Consider the following 19151-nt stretch of genomic DNA (forward strand, 5'->3'; position numbering starts at 1 on the left):
TGGTGGCTTTCTTTCCACTGATGTCGGGTAAGGTTTATGTAGCCACACTGGATAACAGCCTTTCAGATGGATTGTTTTCACACAAGACGGACAGAAGAACGACTCAATAAAACGTAAGGTAACCCAGAAACTGTAATTCAAAAAACAAAGAGGAAACATCAGACTGGCTGGGTTCTGGTGAAGTGGAAGTTTCTGGTTTCAGATTCGGTGCGGCTCTATTGCCAGCGAAGTTAGTCTGTAGGAATTCAGGGAAGCCTTCTCTAGAGCCTTGTGTTACCTTCGTAAAGGAGGTAGTTTTCCCCTACCCCACTGGCTCCTCAACCATGTCCCACACTCTCAAGGCTGCATCGTGACATTGTTCAAGTATGATATTATTGGACTGGATTTGCTCTTGTAAATCAGCATAACATCCTTCACCAAGCAGTTGCTCTTTAACCACATTCATTCCCCATGCTCTATTACACTGTTCCATTTTCATGGCTTCGTCCCTCCACCACGATAACCATTGCAATTGTTGGCCAGCTTCTAGAACAGCTGACACCAAACTCTTCCGATCTTGGGGAATAAGTCTGTTTTGCATAGCTCAATTATTTAATATTTGTTTAATGAATGGGGAATGCATCTCATACCTTGAAATAGACTCCTTAAAATGTCTCAAATCTAGCATGTCTATTGGATGCCACGTCATCTCGTCATGAGCTTCACCACCATCGCTAGCAGGTATATGTTGCGCAAACACTGGGAAGGCTGATGGTGCCTGTGTAGACCCAGGCAACTCCTCCGGCAGTGCACTGGGCTCAACAGTGACCCGATCACCCTGCACAGCCTCCTGCTCTTCCCTGCCCATTGCCTCATGGAGGTGCTCTGGGCACCTGGCAGCGAAAGTTTGTGGAGCAGGGCAGGTCGGCAGCCTGCCTTCCAGTCTAGTTTGCTTCCCTCTTTCATGGTGTGAGAAATTCCCTATGTTGGAAGCCAAACCTGAAACCTGGTGTTCTCTTCCCACTGGCTTCTTTTGTTTTACAGGCACCTCAACCACTATTTGCAAACTCTCTAGGTGCATAGCCAACTCTGCAATCCTTTCCAACACCAGAGAATCGTGTGAACCTTCTGAGCTTTCAGTTTTCCCCCAATCTTTTTCCAAATGGTATATATGAAGACCACAAAGCAAAACCAGAAAACCCCTCTGGGAGCAAGACAGGAGACCACCCAGTGGCAAAAGCTACTATTTTGCCAACCTCCTTAAACAACATTGCTACCTGATGATTTCTCCATTACATTAGAAGCAAAGTTACCCATTGTGCCTAAGCCACGGCTGGGCACCCCCTGCAGGCTTAGATTTTTCACCAAACTTACTTTATTTTTTAAACACCTTTACCTCTTTTCCTATCCCCACCTTAGATAGGAGATTAATAGGGACAAGGGCTGTATAACTCTTTTATGTACTTCTTGCTGATTAGGTTTTTTGGGTCTCTAGGGGATTACCAAAGTCAGGATAGTAGCAGTCTAGTTCAAAGGCCAACACCAAGCAGCAACACAATTCAGAATATCGGGACAAGTCAGCGAAAGCTGCAAGACTCCGTTGGATTGCCCTGAGAAGTTCTCTGGATTATTTCTCTCTGCAAAGCCAAGCATGAAGCATAAGGTCACATAGTGATGTTGATCCAAGAACTGAAGCCTTACTGTTCGTGAGCCTCTATTTATTTCCTCTCCTCAGAGTCCAACCAGGGATGTTCTCAGCTGGTGAAAGTCACGCCCCTCACACAAGAGCACTCACAGCAAAATATCACGTGCCCTCTCACAAGCCAACCTACAGCAAAACATCATGTGCCCAGATTGCAGCAAAACATCATGTGACAAAACTGAGTCTTCAAAGAAAGCAGAAACTTCATTCTAGGCTGAATTTAAATTCACAGCTATGGTAGGAACTGGCTGAATGAAAACCAGACACGATAAGCCATTGTGCATCCCTGTATGGAAGTCAGAGAACATTCAGGAATCAGTCTTTTCCTTCCAGGGATCCAGGGACGGAACTCAGTCATCAGCTTTGCATGGCAAGTGCCCAAGGCTCATGTTTTGAGGCCTGTTCCCCGCAGGTGGCAATATTTTGTAGCCAGGAGCGAGACTGCAGAACCTTTAGAAGTGGGGCCTAATGGGAAAAGTAGTCACTGGGACCCAGCCTTTGACAATTGCTACTTGGCCTGCTGGGCCTGTAGTTCTAGAACTCTCTGTTTGCTGGTCCGTAATCACAGGAAGAGCCTCTGCCTCACGCAGTTCCTTCTCTGTGATAAACTGAGACACTCTAAACTGTGAGCCAAAAAAAAAAAGAAGAGAAAGAAAAGAAAGAACAAAAGAAAGAAATCTCCCTAGAAGTTAGTTCTTTTTGGTGTTTGGTAACAGACACAAAAGCAATACACAAGATTTTCTCCATTCTACATATAATAAAAGTATGTTTTTATGGCACATTATTGAAATTTCACTTGCTATATCAAAATCTTGTCTCTTTTTGTGTGTTTCTTTTTTTTTTTTTTTAAAGATAGGACTTCATGCAGCCAAGGCTGGTCTTTAACTCCTGATCCTCCTGCTTCCACCTCTCAAGCACAAGGATCACAAGTGTGTGCCACCAAGCCTGGCTTACTGTATTGATTTCTATACATTAATGTTCTAGCTTGCCATTTTATTAAATGACACTATTGATTCTAATGGTGTTCTAAAAAGTTCTGTAGGATCACCCCCACCTCCACTGTATGTTGAAAAACAGTTTGTGTCCCATCTATATCCCTGTTAACAAACCAGTGTGCCCAGTCCCTAGTAGCCGTGACTAGTACTGATTCCCTCACACACAGCTGCCTTCCTCCTTCAGAAAATGGAAGGGTGGATGGCAGATAACGTGCTTCCCCCAAAGCAGCTGATAGTAGCTGGAAGCTGGGCCAGTGATATAGCCCAGTGGAATTAGGCACCTGCCACCAAGCCCAATGATCCGAGTTTGATTCCTGGAGAACTGAAGATAGAGGCTGAGAGGTCACTCCTGTGGGCTGCCCTGACTATTCATGCTGGGCACCCAGCATGTGAGCATATGCACACATGCACAAAAGAAATGTAAAAAGAAGCACAGCATCCTGTACACTATTTACAGGGGGAAATGGCCAAGGTCAGCAAAGACCTAAGTCAGATAATGTGAACACAGGAGACCTCACACACGGCTGCCCAAAGCCTGATAGCCACAGCCCAGGGGAAAGAGTCGGGTCCCCAGGAGCTGTAACCTTGACTCTTTGGAGGAGGCACTGGCTCCAGCCCTTGACCAGCTTTGCCAAGTCCACTCCTGGACAAGGACACAGAGCTAAAGTTCCCTTTGTCTTTTCATCAGGGACTCTGACAAAGTCTTGGGTCACTGTGGCTCTTCACAGTGGTACATTCCTGTAACCCCACTTCTTAGGAGAATCAGGTGTTCAAGGTCATCCTTGGCTACACAGCAAGTTTGATCTTTTTCCTGGTTTAATGATATGCTATTGGATATTCTCTTATGCTACTGGGTGGTAGTTGGTCTGTCACACAATCTTGAAGGCAAACAAACCATGCCTCCTGCTGTACCATGTTGCTAAGTGATGCTGTCTATTGGTTAGAGATATCTAATACAGTTTGATCTACGATGAGTCATTTTTCGTGGGACCAAGACATAGTTTGATAGTAAGTCAAGGGATGTTTGTAATCCTATACAAAATGAACATACACTTTTCTTCCATGAAGTTTATGTCCTGGGGAGGAGGGAGAGTCAGATAAAAATGTCTTCATCAAGGTTGGGCAGGATGGTGCAATCCCAGCACTTGAAAGGTGCATTACATGTGTGTGCAATCACACCCCGCTTATTCAGTGCTGGGACCAAACCCAGGGCTTCATGCAAGCCAGGGCAGCTCTGCCAACTTGTCTACATTATTAGTTCCACACCTATGTCAATTTCCTTTCCTGCTCCCTCTGCTGTGTCTTTCTTAGGGCTCATTTCTCCTCTTATGCACACTTTGCTTTGCTCTCCTCCTCTCCCGTATTTGGCTCCTTTGGTGATGTACATTCATGTGGAATCAATACTCTATTTTTTTTTTTTTTTTGTCGGTCGGTGGCAGTGCAAGCTTTTAGTCCCCGTACTTGGGAGCTATATTATTTTAAGTTCTGTGTTAATGTGTGTGTGTGTGTCTCTGTGGGTTTGTGCATTTCAGTGCAGTGCCTTCTGGAGGCCAGAAGAGAGTGTCAGACCCCCCTGGAGTTAGAGTTACAGATGGTTGTGGTGCTGGAAACCAAACTCTGGTCCTCTGCAAGGGCAGGATGCTCCTTTAACTGCCAAGGCGTCTCTCTGGCCCCTTTATTTAGAATCTTCTTCTCCCCTAATGAATCAGTTTTGTCGACCAACACAAAAGATAATCGTGTAGCATGATCAACTGCAAATTACCAGAATTCTCAGTCTAAAGATTCCTAAGGTGGCCAGGTGTTGGTGGCACACACCTTTAATCCCAGCACTCAGGAGGCAGAGGCAGGTGGATGTCCTGAGTTCCAGGACATCCTGATCTACAGAGTGAGTGCCAGGACAGCCATGGCTACAAAGGTTTTTTCCATCTTGAAAAAACCAAAAACCCCCAAACCAAAACAATAACAACAACAAAAGTTTATGTGCTAGCAAGATGGCTCAGCTGGTAAACGTGCCTGATGGCATGGGTTTGAGCCTCAGGACACGCATACATGTTCTGGCTGCAAGCCAGGTGTTTCGGTGCATTCCTTGTAGGGATAGGCAGGTGGATCTCTGGGAGTTTAAGGCTAATAAGGTCCACATATTGAGTTCAAGGACAGCCAGGGATACATAGAAGAAACCCTGTCTCAAACAAACACAACACAACAAAACAAACAACAAGTAAGGCTGAACGCAAAGGCGCACACCTACAGTCCCACAAGTCTTTCGGTGAGATGGAGCTGAAGACGGGAGGATTGACAGCTTGTGGGCCAGCTAGTCTGGAGTACTCAGTCAGCACAGCAGAAACAAGAGAGACCCTGCCTCACAAACAAGGTGGAAGAGAGAGCCAACTCCTGAAAAGTTCTCTTCTGACCTCCACACACACTACGGCATATGCACACCTGCACTCAAGCATACACGGATTTTTAAATTAAAACAACAACAAAATCCTTAGATAGAATCCTTACCTCCTGATAAATTTTGACCTATTTTATGCGAACCTTTATAGTTCCATAGATTTATAAGTAACTTGCATGCTGAATGCTGACTCCTATGTAAAACAAATTTGCAGAACTCACACTCTTGTGTACCATCAGCACAATGACTCTCACGTGTTTGGGGAAGCACAGCCCACTCTCCCTCCCTCATCAGTGAATTGTCAATTGCTTTTCTTTCTATCAATACGTGAAGTCACCAAACACTCAAATCCACAGGCACCCAAACCAAGGTGCCATCCTGTGTCACTCCCCTTTCCATAGTATTTTCCTATCCGGTAATGTTTCACTTTTTATCACTCTTACTTACGTTAGGTTTGATAACTTTTTTCTTTGCCTGAATTTCTGAACTTGTTTCCCACTTTGACTCAGGACATCATTTTCATGATTTGCTACACATCAGGCAGGGTGGCTATTTTATTTACTTTAACCAGAATTAGAATAAAGACATTTTTATAATGCATTGAGATGGGTCTGTGGTTAATGGGCTTGCAACCAAGACTGAAGACCTGAGCTGGAACTCCAGAACCCACATGATGGAAGAAAAGGATTCCTACAAGTTGTCCTTTGACACACACACACACACACACACACACACACTCTCCCCCCATTAAAAAAAGTAAAAAATTTAAACTCATAAACATTAGAAAAAGAAACTGTTTTTGTTAATGAACAAATACACTGTATAATGCAAAAAAAATTACATAAAGATAAAAATACAGAAAAAATGTACGTTTTTATTTCTAAAGATTACAGTCAGCACCACCTCAGGGTATAAGTTGTTTTCGTAGCCCACAAATACACACATTTACTTTTTTAAAATCAAGATGCTATAACACAGATACCATTTTGTGACTTGCCATTTTCTTAATGACCGCCAGTTTCATCTTATCAAATATTCCATGTCTTCATTTGTGTTTCCACTGTCCTGAAGGATGTTTTATAACTGGATCCTACCCTGTTTAGAATAGGGTAGGAAAGGGTATCCTGTCAAGAACATCACAGACTTTGTTATCTCTCCTGCTGTATTTCTTATAAATCGTGTGTTTGGGGGCTGGAGAGGTGACTCAGCTGCTAAGGGCACCAGCTGCTCTTCCAGAGGACCCAGGTTTAATTCCCAGCACCAACATGGCATTCATCATTTCTGCAACCAGTTCTGGGGGGATCTGATGCACTCTTCTGATCTCAGGAGGCACCAGGCACAAACATGGTACACAGACATGTATGCAGGCAGAACACTCATACACATAAAAGATAATAAATAAAAAGACATTGTGTGTTTGATGTGAAGGCTTGCTACATTCAAGTTAGTTTTGCTTGGAATGTTTCATTGATGATATTGCTCATTTATATCTGCTCCATCAACACGGGTGAGATGGCTCAGCAGGTAAAGGTGTTTGCTGCCACTTATGACCACCTGAGTTCCATCCCTGAGACCCACACGATACAGAGAACTGACTCCAGAAGTTGTCCTCTGACTTCCACATACCCCTAAATGCAATAAAAAATAAGACATTAAAAATATGCGAATAGTTCTGAGAGGCCTTCAAAAATAGTGTATCAATGTGTGTAAGTGCTGGTCCCAGAGGAGGCCAGAAGGGGGCAATGCAGCGCCTTGAGTTCCAGGCTGTTTGGAGTTGCTCAAAGAGAGTGCCGGACCTTTCTCAGGCAGTGAAGGAAGCGCTCTAACCGCTGAGTTATTTCTCCAGTTACCGACGGAGGCCTTTTCAAAATGTAAAAATAAATCACTTAAGTACCCCGATCATACAAAACAACCTCTATACGTTGATTATGCATTCCGTAATGATTTGTGGCTTTACTCTTCAACTTCATTTCCTTCTGCTCGCTGCTTGCCCTTTTACTCTCGTGCTTTTGGTCTACGATGCTCTCCCTCACCATTCAAGCCCTCTTCACTGTTCCCTCCTTTAAAGTCAAAGCATCTTCTCAAACTGCGAGTGTCCTTTTATCTTGCTTATGGTCTGTTCTAAGAGTTCTGTGTTTATTTACTACTGTCTGTCTTTACCTGGCTGACTGTGAGGCCGAAGAGTTATTGAACTATAAAATGAATTTTAAGTAATAAAAAAAGCAAAATTAAATGAATTAAAAATATTTAAAGGGCTGGTGAGATGGCTCAGCTGTTAGAAAAGACTAGGCTCACATCCAAATATATATATTGAATTTAAAGAGAAATCTAAAAATCTTTTGGGTAGTGGTGGCACTCGCCTTTAATCCTAGCACTCCTGGAGGCAGAGGCAGGTGCATCTCTGTGAGTTTGAGGCCAGCCTGGTCTACAAAGTGAGTTTCAGGACAGCCAGGGCTGTTACACAGAGAAACCCTGCCTGGAACAAAACAAAACAAAATAAAACAAAAAGACGCCCCACCCCTCCAAAAATCTTTCTCAAAGTTTAACCGCTGCAGTAGGAGAACGCCTGCTCGCACCGCGCAGGCGCCGCAGACCAGGTGAGCAACGCGGTGGTGACACCGTCATGTGACCGAGCGGCGCGCCCCTCCGACTGCGCCTGCGCGGGGGCTCCCGGAAGTGGCCGGCTCGAAGCGCTGGCGGCCCAGTCCGTCGGCCCGTCGGTCCGCTCGTCCGCTGCCGGTGCCGAGCGCGCCTAGGCCGTCGTCGCTGTCCCTCCGCCTCTGCGGCCCGAAGCGGCGGCCGGGCCCTCACCATGGCGTCGTTCATCTGGGTGCAGCTGAAGAAGACCTCGGAGGTGGACCTGGCCAAGCCGCTGGTGAAGTTCATCCAGCAGACGTACCCGAGCGGCGGCGAGGAGCAGGCCCAGTACTGCCGGGCGGCCGAGGAGCTCAGCAAGCTGCGGCGCTCGGCGCTCGGCCGCCCGCTGGACAAGCACGAGGGCTCGCTGGAGACGCTGCTGAGGTGGGCGCCGGCCGCGGGGCTCCCTCCCAGCGCCCCCGCTTGCCATCCCCCCTCCCGCCGGAGTCCCTGCTCCCCAGCGCTGCTTCCTCCCTCCACGGCCTCGCTTCCTCTCCCTCTCCCCCGCGCCTGGCCTCCCCACTCTGACTCAGGCCAGCGGCGTAGGTGTGGTCAGCATTCTTTCCTGGTGAGAGGACTCGTAGCCCTGCCCTCCCTTCCGGGTGGCATCTGTCAGCGCGCCGCCTTACCTGGGAGGAAGTCTGCCCAGGAATGGTCTCTCTGGTCACAGCCTTTTGGTTTTCACTTTTTGGGTCGTACAGCGGAAGTCTGCTTTTTACAGTCGCTGTCTGTGATTTTTTTCGGGCCACGTCTAGATTTCCTAATAATAGTTGCATAAGGGGAGTGAGAGAATTGGGACACTGGACCAAATGTCGGCTACTCATTCACTTGAAATAAGCCGTCTTAAGTTCAATAATCAGAGACGGATTGACAGTTGTAAAAAAGTTAGGAGCTGCAGTCGTTTGAAAGAAAACTTGAGCGGCAGACTCCTCAGTGGTTGCTTAAATCTTTTGACGGGCTATGCACACGTGGAAGATATTGGTTCTTCCTGCAGCTGATGAGAACTCTGGTCCTTAATGACAGCATTTCTGTGGACCCTGATGATTTCATTTCCTGTAGTACAATCTTGTTTCATGCAGGTGACACCGGGTGTTAGGATGCAAGTGCAGAAACCCTGATTTGAGGAGCTTACGCTAAAGTGTTCTGGGAACAGAGATGGCTAGAGACGTCCCTGAGTTTTGTCATCAGTCGAGATCATCTCGACACTGATACTTCCCACGGAGGCGAGCTTTATGTGTTGAGAGATGGCCACTAACAGTGCTTACGTAGCCATCATGGCTCACAGCACGGAGTAAACTTTATCTGTTGACAGTCTGTGGAGGCAGATCTTAAACAGTTCTGCCGTGGAGTTTTAAAGTGGATTTGCTTTAAAGGGCCCGAGTTTTGTAGAACAGTAGGGAGCATCTAAAAAGCACTCAGGTGTCGCCGCCTATGCATGTTTGCTGCGGTGATCATGCGTGGACTGTGGATCTAACCGCGTCTCCCTGTGTCGTTTGTTCCTCCAAGGCAATATATTGTTCTCTTCTGTGGTCATGACCCCTTTGGGGTTGCACATCATATCCTGCATATCGGATATTTACGTTATGATTCATGACTAGCACAATTACAGTTGTGAAGCAGCAACCAAATGATTTTCTGGTTGGGGGTTGACGCCGCAACATGAGGGACTGTATTAAAGGGTTGAAGCATTAGGGAGGTTGAGATGTACTGCTCTAAGGGAACTGTTGCCTTTGCCTTAAGAGGGGTTTTGTTTTGTTTTGCTTTTGAGACAGGGTTTCTCTATGTAGCCCTGGCTGTCCTGGACTTGGTTTGTAGACCATGCTGGCCTTGAACTCCCAGAGATCCTGCTGCCACCTCCCTGAGTGCTGGGATTACAGGCGTGTGACACTGAGCCAGTCACATCTTCAGACTGAGAGTTCCAGTACTTTGCAAGTGATCAGATGCCTAAGACATTTGAATGCATCCTTGAGTTGTCTACTTGCAAAATCTGAGTTCTGTCCACTGTGACATCTTTAAGTGTGCTGACTTTTAAAGAAATGATTACCAGTGCATTATTTCTAAGAGTGTTTTTTCTCTGTGTGTGTGTATGACTGACTTGGCTTGCATGCTTTGACAGGCATATGGAGGTCAGAGGACAGTATATAGGAGTTGGCTCTGTGGTCAGGCTTGGTGGCAAGCATTTTCTTGTACTGAGCTTTCTGGCTAGCGACCCCCTGAAGAGATGTTTCTTTCTTTTCTTCTTTTTGTTTTTTAAAGATTTATTTATTTATTATGTATACAATACAGTGTTCTGACTGCATGTATACCTGCATGCTAGAAGAGCCACCAGATCTTGTTATAGATGGTTGTGAGCCACCATGTGACTGCTGGGAACTGAACTCAGGACTTCTGGAAGTGCAGCCCATGCTCTTAACCTCTGAGCCTCTTCTCCAGCTCGAGATGTTTATTTCTAAACTAAAATCTTTAGGGATTCTTTGTTTTTTACTGCATTGTTTCCCATGCCGGATGTGTTTGGGGCCATCTTTCCATCATAGCATGTTGGCTTTCTCTTAGGCTGTGTTGAAGTTGCTTAGGTCTCTACATGTTAGGTACGGGTGTGTGTCTTAGGCCAGTGTCCTGATATCGCCAAGTCTCTGTGAATGATAAAGAGAGAGGTGTGCTATACTCTGCCGTTTTGGTAAGATTTTCTTCCTGGAGAACTTTGGTATCTGAGACAGAACCAGAGGGTAGGTAGTTAGTGGTGTCCGTGCCCTCTGTGGAAGTACATAAGTCTTGTATTTGGCTCTTCAGGAGCAGCATTTTGCCTGTGGTAGTTAGCCTTGTGGGCTCCCTCTTGTAAAGCTGTAGCTGATCGTTTTGTTGGAGTTTGCTCCATGCTAGTCAGACATTTTTTATTTCCATTGACTACCCTTCCCTGTTACCACCAGAACAGGTTCTGAGGCAGCCGTCCCATAGTTTGTGATCATGTAAATGTAGAATATGTTTGGCCTCTTCTCCCCATGCAACTCAGGTTTTGCTAGTTGACTCCAGCTGGTGGAGGAACAGGCTTGGTATAAAGGTTTCAGTGTATTCTGTGCAGTTATTCTTTTATATGTTTCAAACAAGTAACTTCATAACTGTTTTTTCCTTGCTTACGTTCCAGGAGGGGTCAGGATTAGGACTGTTGGGCTGCCTGTTTTTACATGGCCTGCCACCACTTGGGCAGGTTAGCACTGTGAGCCCTGGTGGCTAATGGTGTTCTGTGCGTCATTCTGCCCTTTGCTTCCAGTGCTTTTCCTGTTGGCTGTGTTCACACCACGGCACCTAGACTTACTGTGCTGCCACCCACACTTTGGCTACACTGCTCAGCCGTGCTTGGCTCCCCAGTGGACCCCAGTCTGGAAGTTCACAGTGAATTATTTTGTTCTCCTAGAGGAGAGGCGAGTGCACTGGGATTTGGGTGTTACTGCTATGACAGAATACCTGAGAAAGACAGAGGGAGAAAGGTTTGTTTTTGCTCCTTATTTCAGAGGTTTCCAATCTGTGGGTGCTGGGTCAGTTGCTCTGTGCCTGGGGTGAGGCAGCTAGCGAGTGTGATGATGGAGGCTGCTCACCTCATGCAGCAGGGAAGTTTGGTAGCCAGAGAGGTGCGCCTTTCCAAGGCTTCCTCCAGTGACTGTCCTCCTCAGCTAGACACTACTTCCTAGTAGCCCAGATCGGGCTGCAGAGCGCAGCAGATGACTAACTCATTGATAAGCATTTCTTAATCCGGGCATCTCTCCATAGTGCCACCAGTTGACACGTCAGCCTTGGGGTGACACTTCATATCCAGACCACAGCAAATGCCAGCCATGTTGGCCACTTCTTCCTTGCTGTCCCCTCTCCTGCAGTCTGGAGCTTTCCAGAGATTGTCTCCAGCTGATGGGAGTTGAACAGCTGTTGTGTTTATAGGCTCACCAGCCTCAGCTTGGGGCGGGGGCGGGGGTGGGGGGGCAGAAGTTTCTTTCTTGTTATGTAAGTACTTACAAGTCTTTGCTTTTTTCTTTCACCAGAGTCTACAGTATTCTTTTCTGAAAAAGTTTGCCAATTCTTGGTCTGTATGCAGCTTGGCCTCACTGTGGCAGGGACATCTTCAGGCTCTGTTGCCCCAGGCCTTGCTGTAGCCTCCTTACGGTCTAGTGAAGGGAGTGAAGGCCCTGAAGCAGAGAGAATTAATTTATTGACTTGAATGTGTAGTGAATACCCTGATGTTGGGCCTGAAAGTTGAGTGGTGGGTAGATAAGGCACAACATCATTAACATTTTTGAAAGTAATTTTTAGTAGAATGGGAGTTACGTTTTCATTGCTATGATAAAACAGCATGACAGAAGCAACCTGGAAGGAAGGATTTGTTTGAACCTATAGTTCTAGACCAATGCTTCTCAACTTGTGGGTTGTGACCCCTTTGGCAACCCTCTATCTTCAAAAATATTTACATTACAATGTGACAGTAGCAAAATTATAGTTATAAAGTAGCAACAAAAATAATTTTATGATTAGAGGTCACCACAACAGGTAGAACTGTTCCAGGGCCGCAGTGTTAGAAGGCTGAGAACTGCTGCTCTAGCTGAGTTGATCACCGTCTCGGGGAAGCCTCAGGCAAGGCAGCTGCTGTGCACAGCAGGGTGAGGGCTCACATCTTGGACCACAGGAGGGAGAGCGCACAGGAAGTGGTGAGAGATTCTGAAATTGCAAAGCCCTCTCCAGAGACGTACTTCCTCCAACCAGGTCACACCTCCTAAACCTCCCAGTCAGCACCATCAGTTGGGCACCAAGTGTTCAAATGCCTGAGACCATGGGAGACATGGGAGACCACGGTCACTACCACAAAGGTGTTTTTGTGTTTGATTTTTTTGAGACAGGGTTTCTCTGTGTAGCTCTGCCTGGTCTTGAACTCACAGAGATCCTCCTGCTTCTGGCTCTCTGAGCGCTGGGATTACAGGCATGTGCCACTGCACCTGGCTCCATCAAAAGATTTTAATACTTAAAATTTTGTTCCTAGGATAAATGTCCTTTCTTATATAACCCAGCATGTCTTTCATAGTCAGGAAGCTGGTGGAATTGAGTTACTCTGTCCAACTCAAGTTTTGCTGATACTCTAAAAGCGAGGTTTACAGGTCCAGAGTCTGGCTTCCGCCCATGCATTGCTTCAATTACTAATGTTTTTCACGTCTTTCATTCTGAACAGATCTCCTCTTGTCTTTTGAACCTTGGCTTTCCATCCCTTTTATGGTTACTAGGAGTCAAATGCAGGGGCTCAGCCACTCTAGGCTAGAGAACTACGTCCCACCAACGTAGGACGTTGGTGTTTTTGAAGAGCACAGACTAGTTATTTGCAGAATATTCCTTGAGAGGGCCCCTCCCCTCCCCTCCCCTCCCCTCCCCTCCCCTCCCCTCCCCTCCCCTCCCCTCCCCTCCCCTCCCCTCCCGATAGCTTGGATTTTTATTACTTAGTTAAGATACTGCTTGCCAGGTAAGTTGTACTTCTTAATAGGCATTTGTAAAGATACTGTCAAACTTTTATTAGTGTTGCTTTGTTCTGTTGAAGCTGGCCTCAAACTGTGTTCCTCAGGCCTCTGCCTTCCCAGTGCTGAGATTACAGTTGTGCCGCACTGCCACTAGTTTATCTAACTACAATCTTTGTACATATTGTCGAACTGTCTCTACCCACCAGCTGCCCAAGTCATGACACAGAGACTTTTTATTAATATGAAAGCTTGGCCTTCGCTTAGGCTTGTTTCCAACTAGCTTGTATGATTTAACACGTTTGCACTAATCTGTGTTCTGCCACTTGGCTCCTTACCTCTCCTCAGTACCAGCACCTGTTTCTTCCTCTGAATCTGGCTGGCAAATTCTTCATGCCTGATTCTTCCCAGAGTTCTTATTTCTGCCTGAAAGTCCTATCTAGCCTCTCCTGCTTTGCTATAGGCTACACAGCTCTTTATTAAAATATTCAGAAGGTGATGGAGAAGATGTTTACAAAACATTAAGATGGGTGCTGCTTCATAAAAATAATTACCACATTTCTGGACAGTACTCAGCTCTCTGCTGGTATAGAAATCAGCATTTAAATAAGACAAAGACAACCTTTACACTGTGCACAAGAAATTATGCCAACGGTACATGCAAAGCTTTGACTATTTTTAGTATCCATTGATGAATAGTACCAGAACCATATATATACTGTGGGAAAGGATTTATTGGTTGTCATTACATAGTGTGTGGCACTGTTTCTGGTCACCTGTTTGTTTGTTTCACAATACTGTTATTTTCTTCAGTGGATTGTGATTTGTCAGTGTGATTTTTTTTGTATGTATGTTCATCAGTATGTGGGTGCCTGTGTGCATTCATGTGGAGGTCAAAAGTCAACATTGGGTGTCATCCTTTTGGTGCCATCCACCTTGTGTATTTTTCCTTAAAATTTCTTTATTTACTTATTTTTAATTTTATACACATAGTTGTATTGCCTGCCTACATGCCTTGTGTGTATAGAAATCAGAAGAGTGCACTGGATGCTGTGAAACTGGAGTTGAAGATGTCTGTGAGCCACCATGTGGGTGCTGAATCAAGCCCAGTTCCTTTGGAAGAGCATCAGTGCTCTTAACTGTTGAACCATCTCTCCTGACCGCCACTCTGTGTTTTGAGATGAGGTCTCTTTTTGGCCTAATGCTTGTAGAGCAGGCTAGGCTGGACAGAGAGCGTCAGGATTATAAGTAGGGGATCGAGCTCTCCTCATGTTTGTAATAGAAAAAAATAAGGCATATAGCGTCTTTATTTATTAGTTATGAAAATGACAAGGAAAAATAAATATGGAGACACACACATCAGAGTGTTGCCATTTCTAAAATGAGATTTGAACTGAGATCTGAAGGGTGAGTCACAACTCTTCATCACTGACTGAGCCGTCTTGTCTTCCCCACTCCTTGGTTTAGTGTTCTCTACTTAACTATTAGGAGTTACTTAAAACTAGTTCCTTGTGGTTTGTTTTGTTTTGTTCTCTGTTTTTCATGTCCTCATCATTGTTGGCTTTAGTCTTTTGTTTTCCCATTTAATCCATTTCTCTGAGGAATACTGTGGCTTCTGTAAGTACAGGACATTATTTAGCTGGACAGTAGGTTTGTTTCTTGTTTTTCTGAGGTGATATTGCTTCAAGGCCCTCAGCATATATATTTAGGAAATGTATAATACACATTTATAGTTGTTCTTGTTTATCTCTACAATGTTAAAAAATGGGTTCACATTGATACTTCCAGTTAGTCCCAAATTACAGTTTGTTCCATCCCTGGCTCTTGCAGTATTTAGGATTCTTTCCTCTGACAGTGAGATGACTGGCTCCCATTAGCTTCTGTGTTTAAATAATGGCTTGGTTCTTTGAATTTGTAGCCAAATTTACTCTCATGCCAGTCACACGTGTTGCTTTCTGCCTTTCTTGCTTGTCCTTTTGAAACCTTCCCTCAGAAGTAATCGATGGAAGGTTAGTCATGATGAAGGTGGGGTTGTGTAGACAAGAAAAAGTGAAGGGAGGAGGCCAGTCAGAAAGCTTAACTTTGACCCTCCGTGTTCCACTTACTGGTTAAAGGCTGGCTCTCCCTGAGTGCAGTGGCCTGGATGAGGGTCAGTTTGCTGCATCATTTGATACATACTGGCTTCTGTGTGGAATATTTGGGTTGGGTGAAATAGATGTGCGTTGTGAGCTTTTGGGAGCTGTGTGTGTCATTAATGGACATACCTAAAATGTCTGAAAGTTAGATCACTTGACTTGACTAAATATGTGAACGTGTCCAGTGGACACAGACGTTTACCTTTTTTTAAAATTTGAGACAGGTTCTTAGTATGTTACCATGGCTGTTCTGGAACTTGGTATGTAGAAAGTCTGGCCTCATGGAGAACTTCTTACTATTGCCTCCCCAGTGATGGGATTAAAGGTGTGAGCTGTCACACCAGACCAGACATAGTCGTTTTAATAAAGTATTTTAAGAACTACAAAGTTTTCAAATAGGTGTTTATTTATTTTTGCTGAATAATATGAGGTCTATGGTGGTGAGTACCCTTTTTCATTTTTAGTATAGCTCCTCATTGTGTGGAATTTACTGTGTGGTTTAGTTGTTAAGGGATTATGTTTGTAACCTTAAAACAAATGGCTAAATTGGATCTGTGGGCCACTGTAATTGGGGACAAATAGAGTCTTAGTCACTATTCTGTTGCTGTGAAGAGACACCATGACTGAGGCAGTTTTTATAAAAGAAAGCGTTTACTTGGGGCTGGCTTATAGTTTCAGAGGGTTAGTCCATTATCAGCATGGCCGGAAGTATGGCACCAGGCAGGCGGATGTGGAGCTGGAGAGGGAGCTGACAGTTCTGCATGCAGATCCACAGGGAGCAGGAAGACAGACACCGGGGTGGGGACTGGCTTGAGCTTTTGAAACCCCAAAGCCCACCTCAGCGACACACTCCTCCAGCAGGCCACACCTCCTCCAGCAAGGTTATACTTTCTAATCCCTCTCAAGCATTCAAATCTCTTGAGCCCATGGAGGCCATTCTCATTCAAACAATCACGAATAGTTTTGGTGTGTTCTTCAAAAATGTTATTTTAATTCATGTGTGTGGGTGTTTTGCCTTCATGTATGTGGACCATGTGCATACCTGGTGCCCACAGAGGCCATAAGACAATGTCAGAGTCTGAAAGATAGCCTAGATGATTGTGAACCACAGTGTGTGTCCTGGATAGAACTCAGGTCCTCTGGAAAAACAGCCAGTGCTCTTAGCTGCTGAGCCATCTCTCCAGCCCCTGTATATATAAATCAGTTTGGTTTCTATAAATTCATGTCATTTTACACTGCTAATAATTAGTCTTTCTGTTTGTTTTAGATATTATGACCAGATTTGTTCCATTGAACCCAAGTTCCCATTTTCTGAAAATCAGGTAAGCTGTTAATTTTGCTATAAAGTTGTGATATCACTCACCCATTTTCTCCACCTTTGGTTTTGTTCCATTGAATTGTTGTGTCTTTACTATGTTCAGGCTTCTGTGGCAGTTTTATATAAATTGGAAGTTTTGAGGTCTGTCTGAAGCTTTGACAGAACATTAATCTGTATTTTATACCAATGGGATCTGTTTATAGATGAACATAACCTGTTTTTTTCTTCCTTAGCTTTTTTTTTTTTTTTTTTTTAAGAGTTGAGACAGAGTCTCTGGCTGTCCTGGAAATCAGGCTGGCTTTGAACTCATAGAGATTTGACTGCCTCTGCTGGGATTAAAGGCATGCAGCCACCATTCCTGGCAGTACTTTTTGTTTGTTTGTAGTGTCACATGCCTTTCTTCTAAGCACTGAGGAGACAGAGACTGGCAGCTTTCTGTGAGTTCAAGACTAACAATAGTTCAAGGCTGCATAGTGGAACCTTAAAAAAAGACTATTTTTATTGGTAGCATGTATTTGTGTATATGATGTGTGCGTAGTCATGTCTGTGTGTGGAAATCAGAGAACAACTCTAGGACTTGGCTCTTTTCCTTCCAGTTTGTGTGAGTTCCAAGGACTGAACTTTGCTTGTGAGGACTGTGGGACAAGCCCTTTATCTGCTGAGCTGTCTCACCTGTCCATTTTTTTCCTACTTTTGTTACAGCGCTTTTTAGTTTGACCTGCCAGGAAACCTTGCGGTGCTTTATTTCCTTCCTCCTCTTTGTTTATAAAGACCACACAAAATGACGTTTTGAAATATCTCAGTGTTAATATTTTACATGGAAAAAAAGGTTCGTAAGAAGTAAAGGGGTCATTGGCTAGAGGTGAAAGCTCCATAGGTTGATCTCTGTCCTCCTTACTGGATTTTTCTTCAGTATTTAACAAGGTCTGAAGAGGTAATGAAAGTGTTTGTTTCCTGTCATTCATTTTAGATCTGCTTGACATTTACGTGGAAGGATGCTTTTGATAAAGGTTCCCTTTTTGGAGGATCTGTAAAATTGGGTATGTAATTTTTAATAAAAGTTACAGACTTGAGCATTTTTACTGCTTTTAGACTTTAAAAGTTGCTCTTCTAATGACTCCTTGTGAATACTACAGTTTAAAAAAATCTCATTTTGTTTTTTGACTTCAACTTCTAATCCAATGTAATTTCAAAATATTTGCAGAGCCCATGCCTTGCCAGGCACTGTCCTAGTTACAAAGATGCATAAGGCAGTTGTGTCCAGTTTGGTTGTGAAGACAATTATCTCACAGAAATGTACTATGTATATATACATGTAGAATGCACCATACGATGATGTTTTGATACATGAGAGACTACATGTATGATGGTGGTCACATACAATTGTTGTCCTGTCTGTGTAATTACATGTACAACAACAAAGTGCTTGAGGGTCATTTCTCAGAATGTATTAAAATATTGAAACATGGCTGTAAAATCTCATGGGAGCCCAGATGAGCAAGAAGTTACTTTTACTTGTAGAAAGGAAGCAATGAGTTTTTTTTTTTGTTTGTTTGTTTGTTTGTTTTGTTTTGTTTTGTTTTGTTTTAAATCAAGACAGAGTTTCTCTGTGTAGCCTTGTCTGTCCAGGACTCACTTTGTAAACCAGGTTGGCCTCAAATTCACAGAGATCTGCTTGCCTCTCCCTCCCAGAGTGCTGGGATTACAGGTGTGCGCCACTGTGCCCAGCTCCAAATTAGGTCTTTTAAACAACATAACCAAGGTCAGAAAGTGAAGGAGTTTTTGATCAGCCAGCACAAGCCTTAATTTCATCATCTGAAAAATGTAAATAGTAATTACTTTCTGGAGTTATTGTGTAGTTTAAAAGAGTGATAACATTTAAAGTCTTTAAATGTTTCATTAAAAAAGTTTCAGTGTTCATTAAATATTAGCTGCAATGGATACTAATGTTGTTACTATGTATAAACTATAATATCTGTATATAAACACATGTATATATTTTTATGTTATATGATATGCATCTATAGATGCATATATATACATCTATTATATAAAACATACTATATTTATATGAAAGCATATACTAATATTTTATAATATAATATGTAGATACACTCAAGTATTTTGTATATAGTAAATATTTTGTAATATATATATATGTAGATACATTTAAGTAAATATATGTGTGTAGCTTTATATGTAGATGAGGAAGTAGGAATATTATATATGCTTCATGTTCTATATAAATTGTGTTGAAGTTCCCCTATTTTTTTCTCTGTAAAATGTGATCAAGTTCACATAATTATTGTTATGGCTTGAAATCATAAGTTGAATTAGATTTTGGAGGGTGATGATAACATAGAGATTGTAGAACATAGATTGTGAAGATGTACAACTATACTCTTGAATTTGTACTTTCCCAATTACATATTAATAGCCAGTCATTATCATTATTTTCCCAGGTTTTGTGGACAGGGCTTCACGTGTATGATGTTACTGAATTCCTC

At 43.8% G+C, this 19151-nt stretch overlaps 1 protein-coding gene across 2 annotated transcripts in view; it reads left to right on the forward strand.

Annotated features, from left to right (window-relative positions):
• Nucleotides 1–7730: 7730 nt before the first annotated feature.
• Pdcd6ip (programmed cell death 6 interacting protein) overlaps nt 7731–19151 on the forward strand; it is a 48483-nt gene continuing 37062 nt past the window's right edge. For both annotated transcript variants that reach the window (XM_021635773.2, XM_021635774.2), the window contains exons 1-3: nt 7731–8092; nt 16594–16648; nt 17615–17684. In XM_021635773.2, the coding sequence (XP_021491448.1) occupies nt 7884–8092; nt 16594–16648; nt 17615–17684 (334 nt within the window). In that variant the 5' untranslated portion in view covers nt 7731–7883. The remainder of the gene's footprint in view (nt 8093–16593; nt 16649–17614; nt 17685–19151) is intronic.

The sequence above is a fragment of the Meriones unguiculatus genome, chromosome 6 (genome assembly GCF_030254825.1).
Source record: "Meriones unguiculatus strain TT.TT164.6M chromosome 6, Bangor_MerUng_6.1, whole genome shotgun sequence".
Lineage (NCBI taxonomy): Eukaryota > Metazoa > Chordata > Mammalia > Rodentia > Muridae > Meriones > Meriones unguiculatus.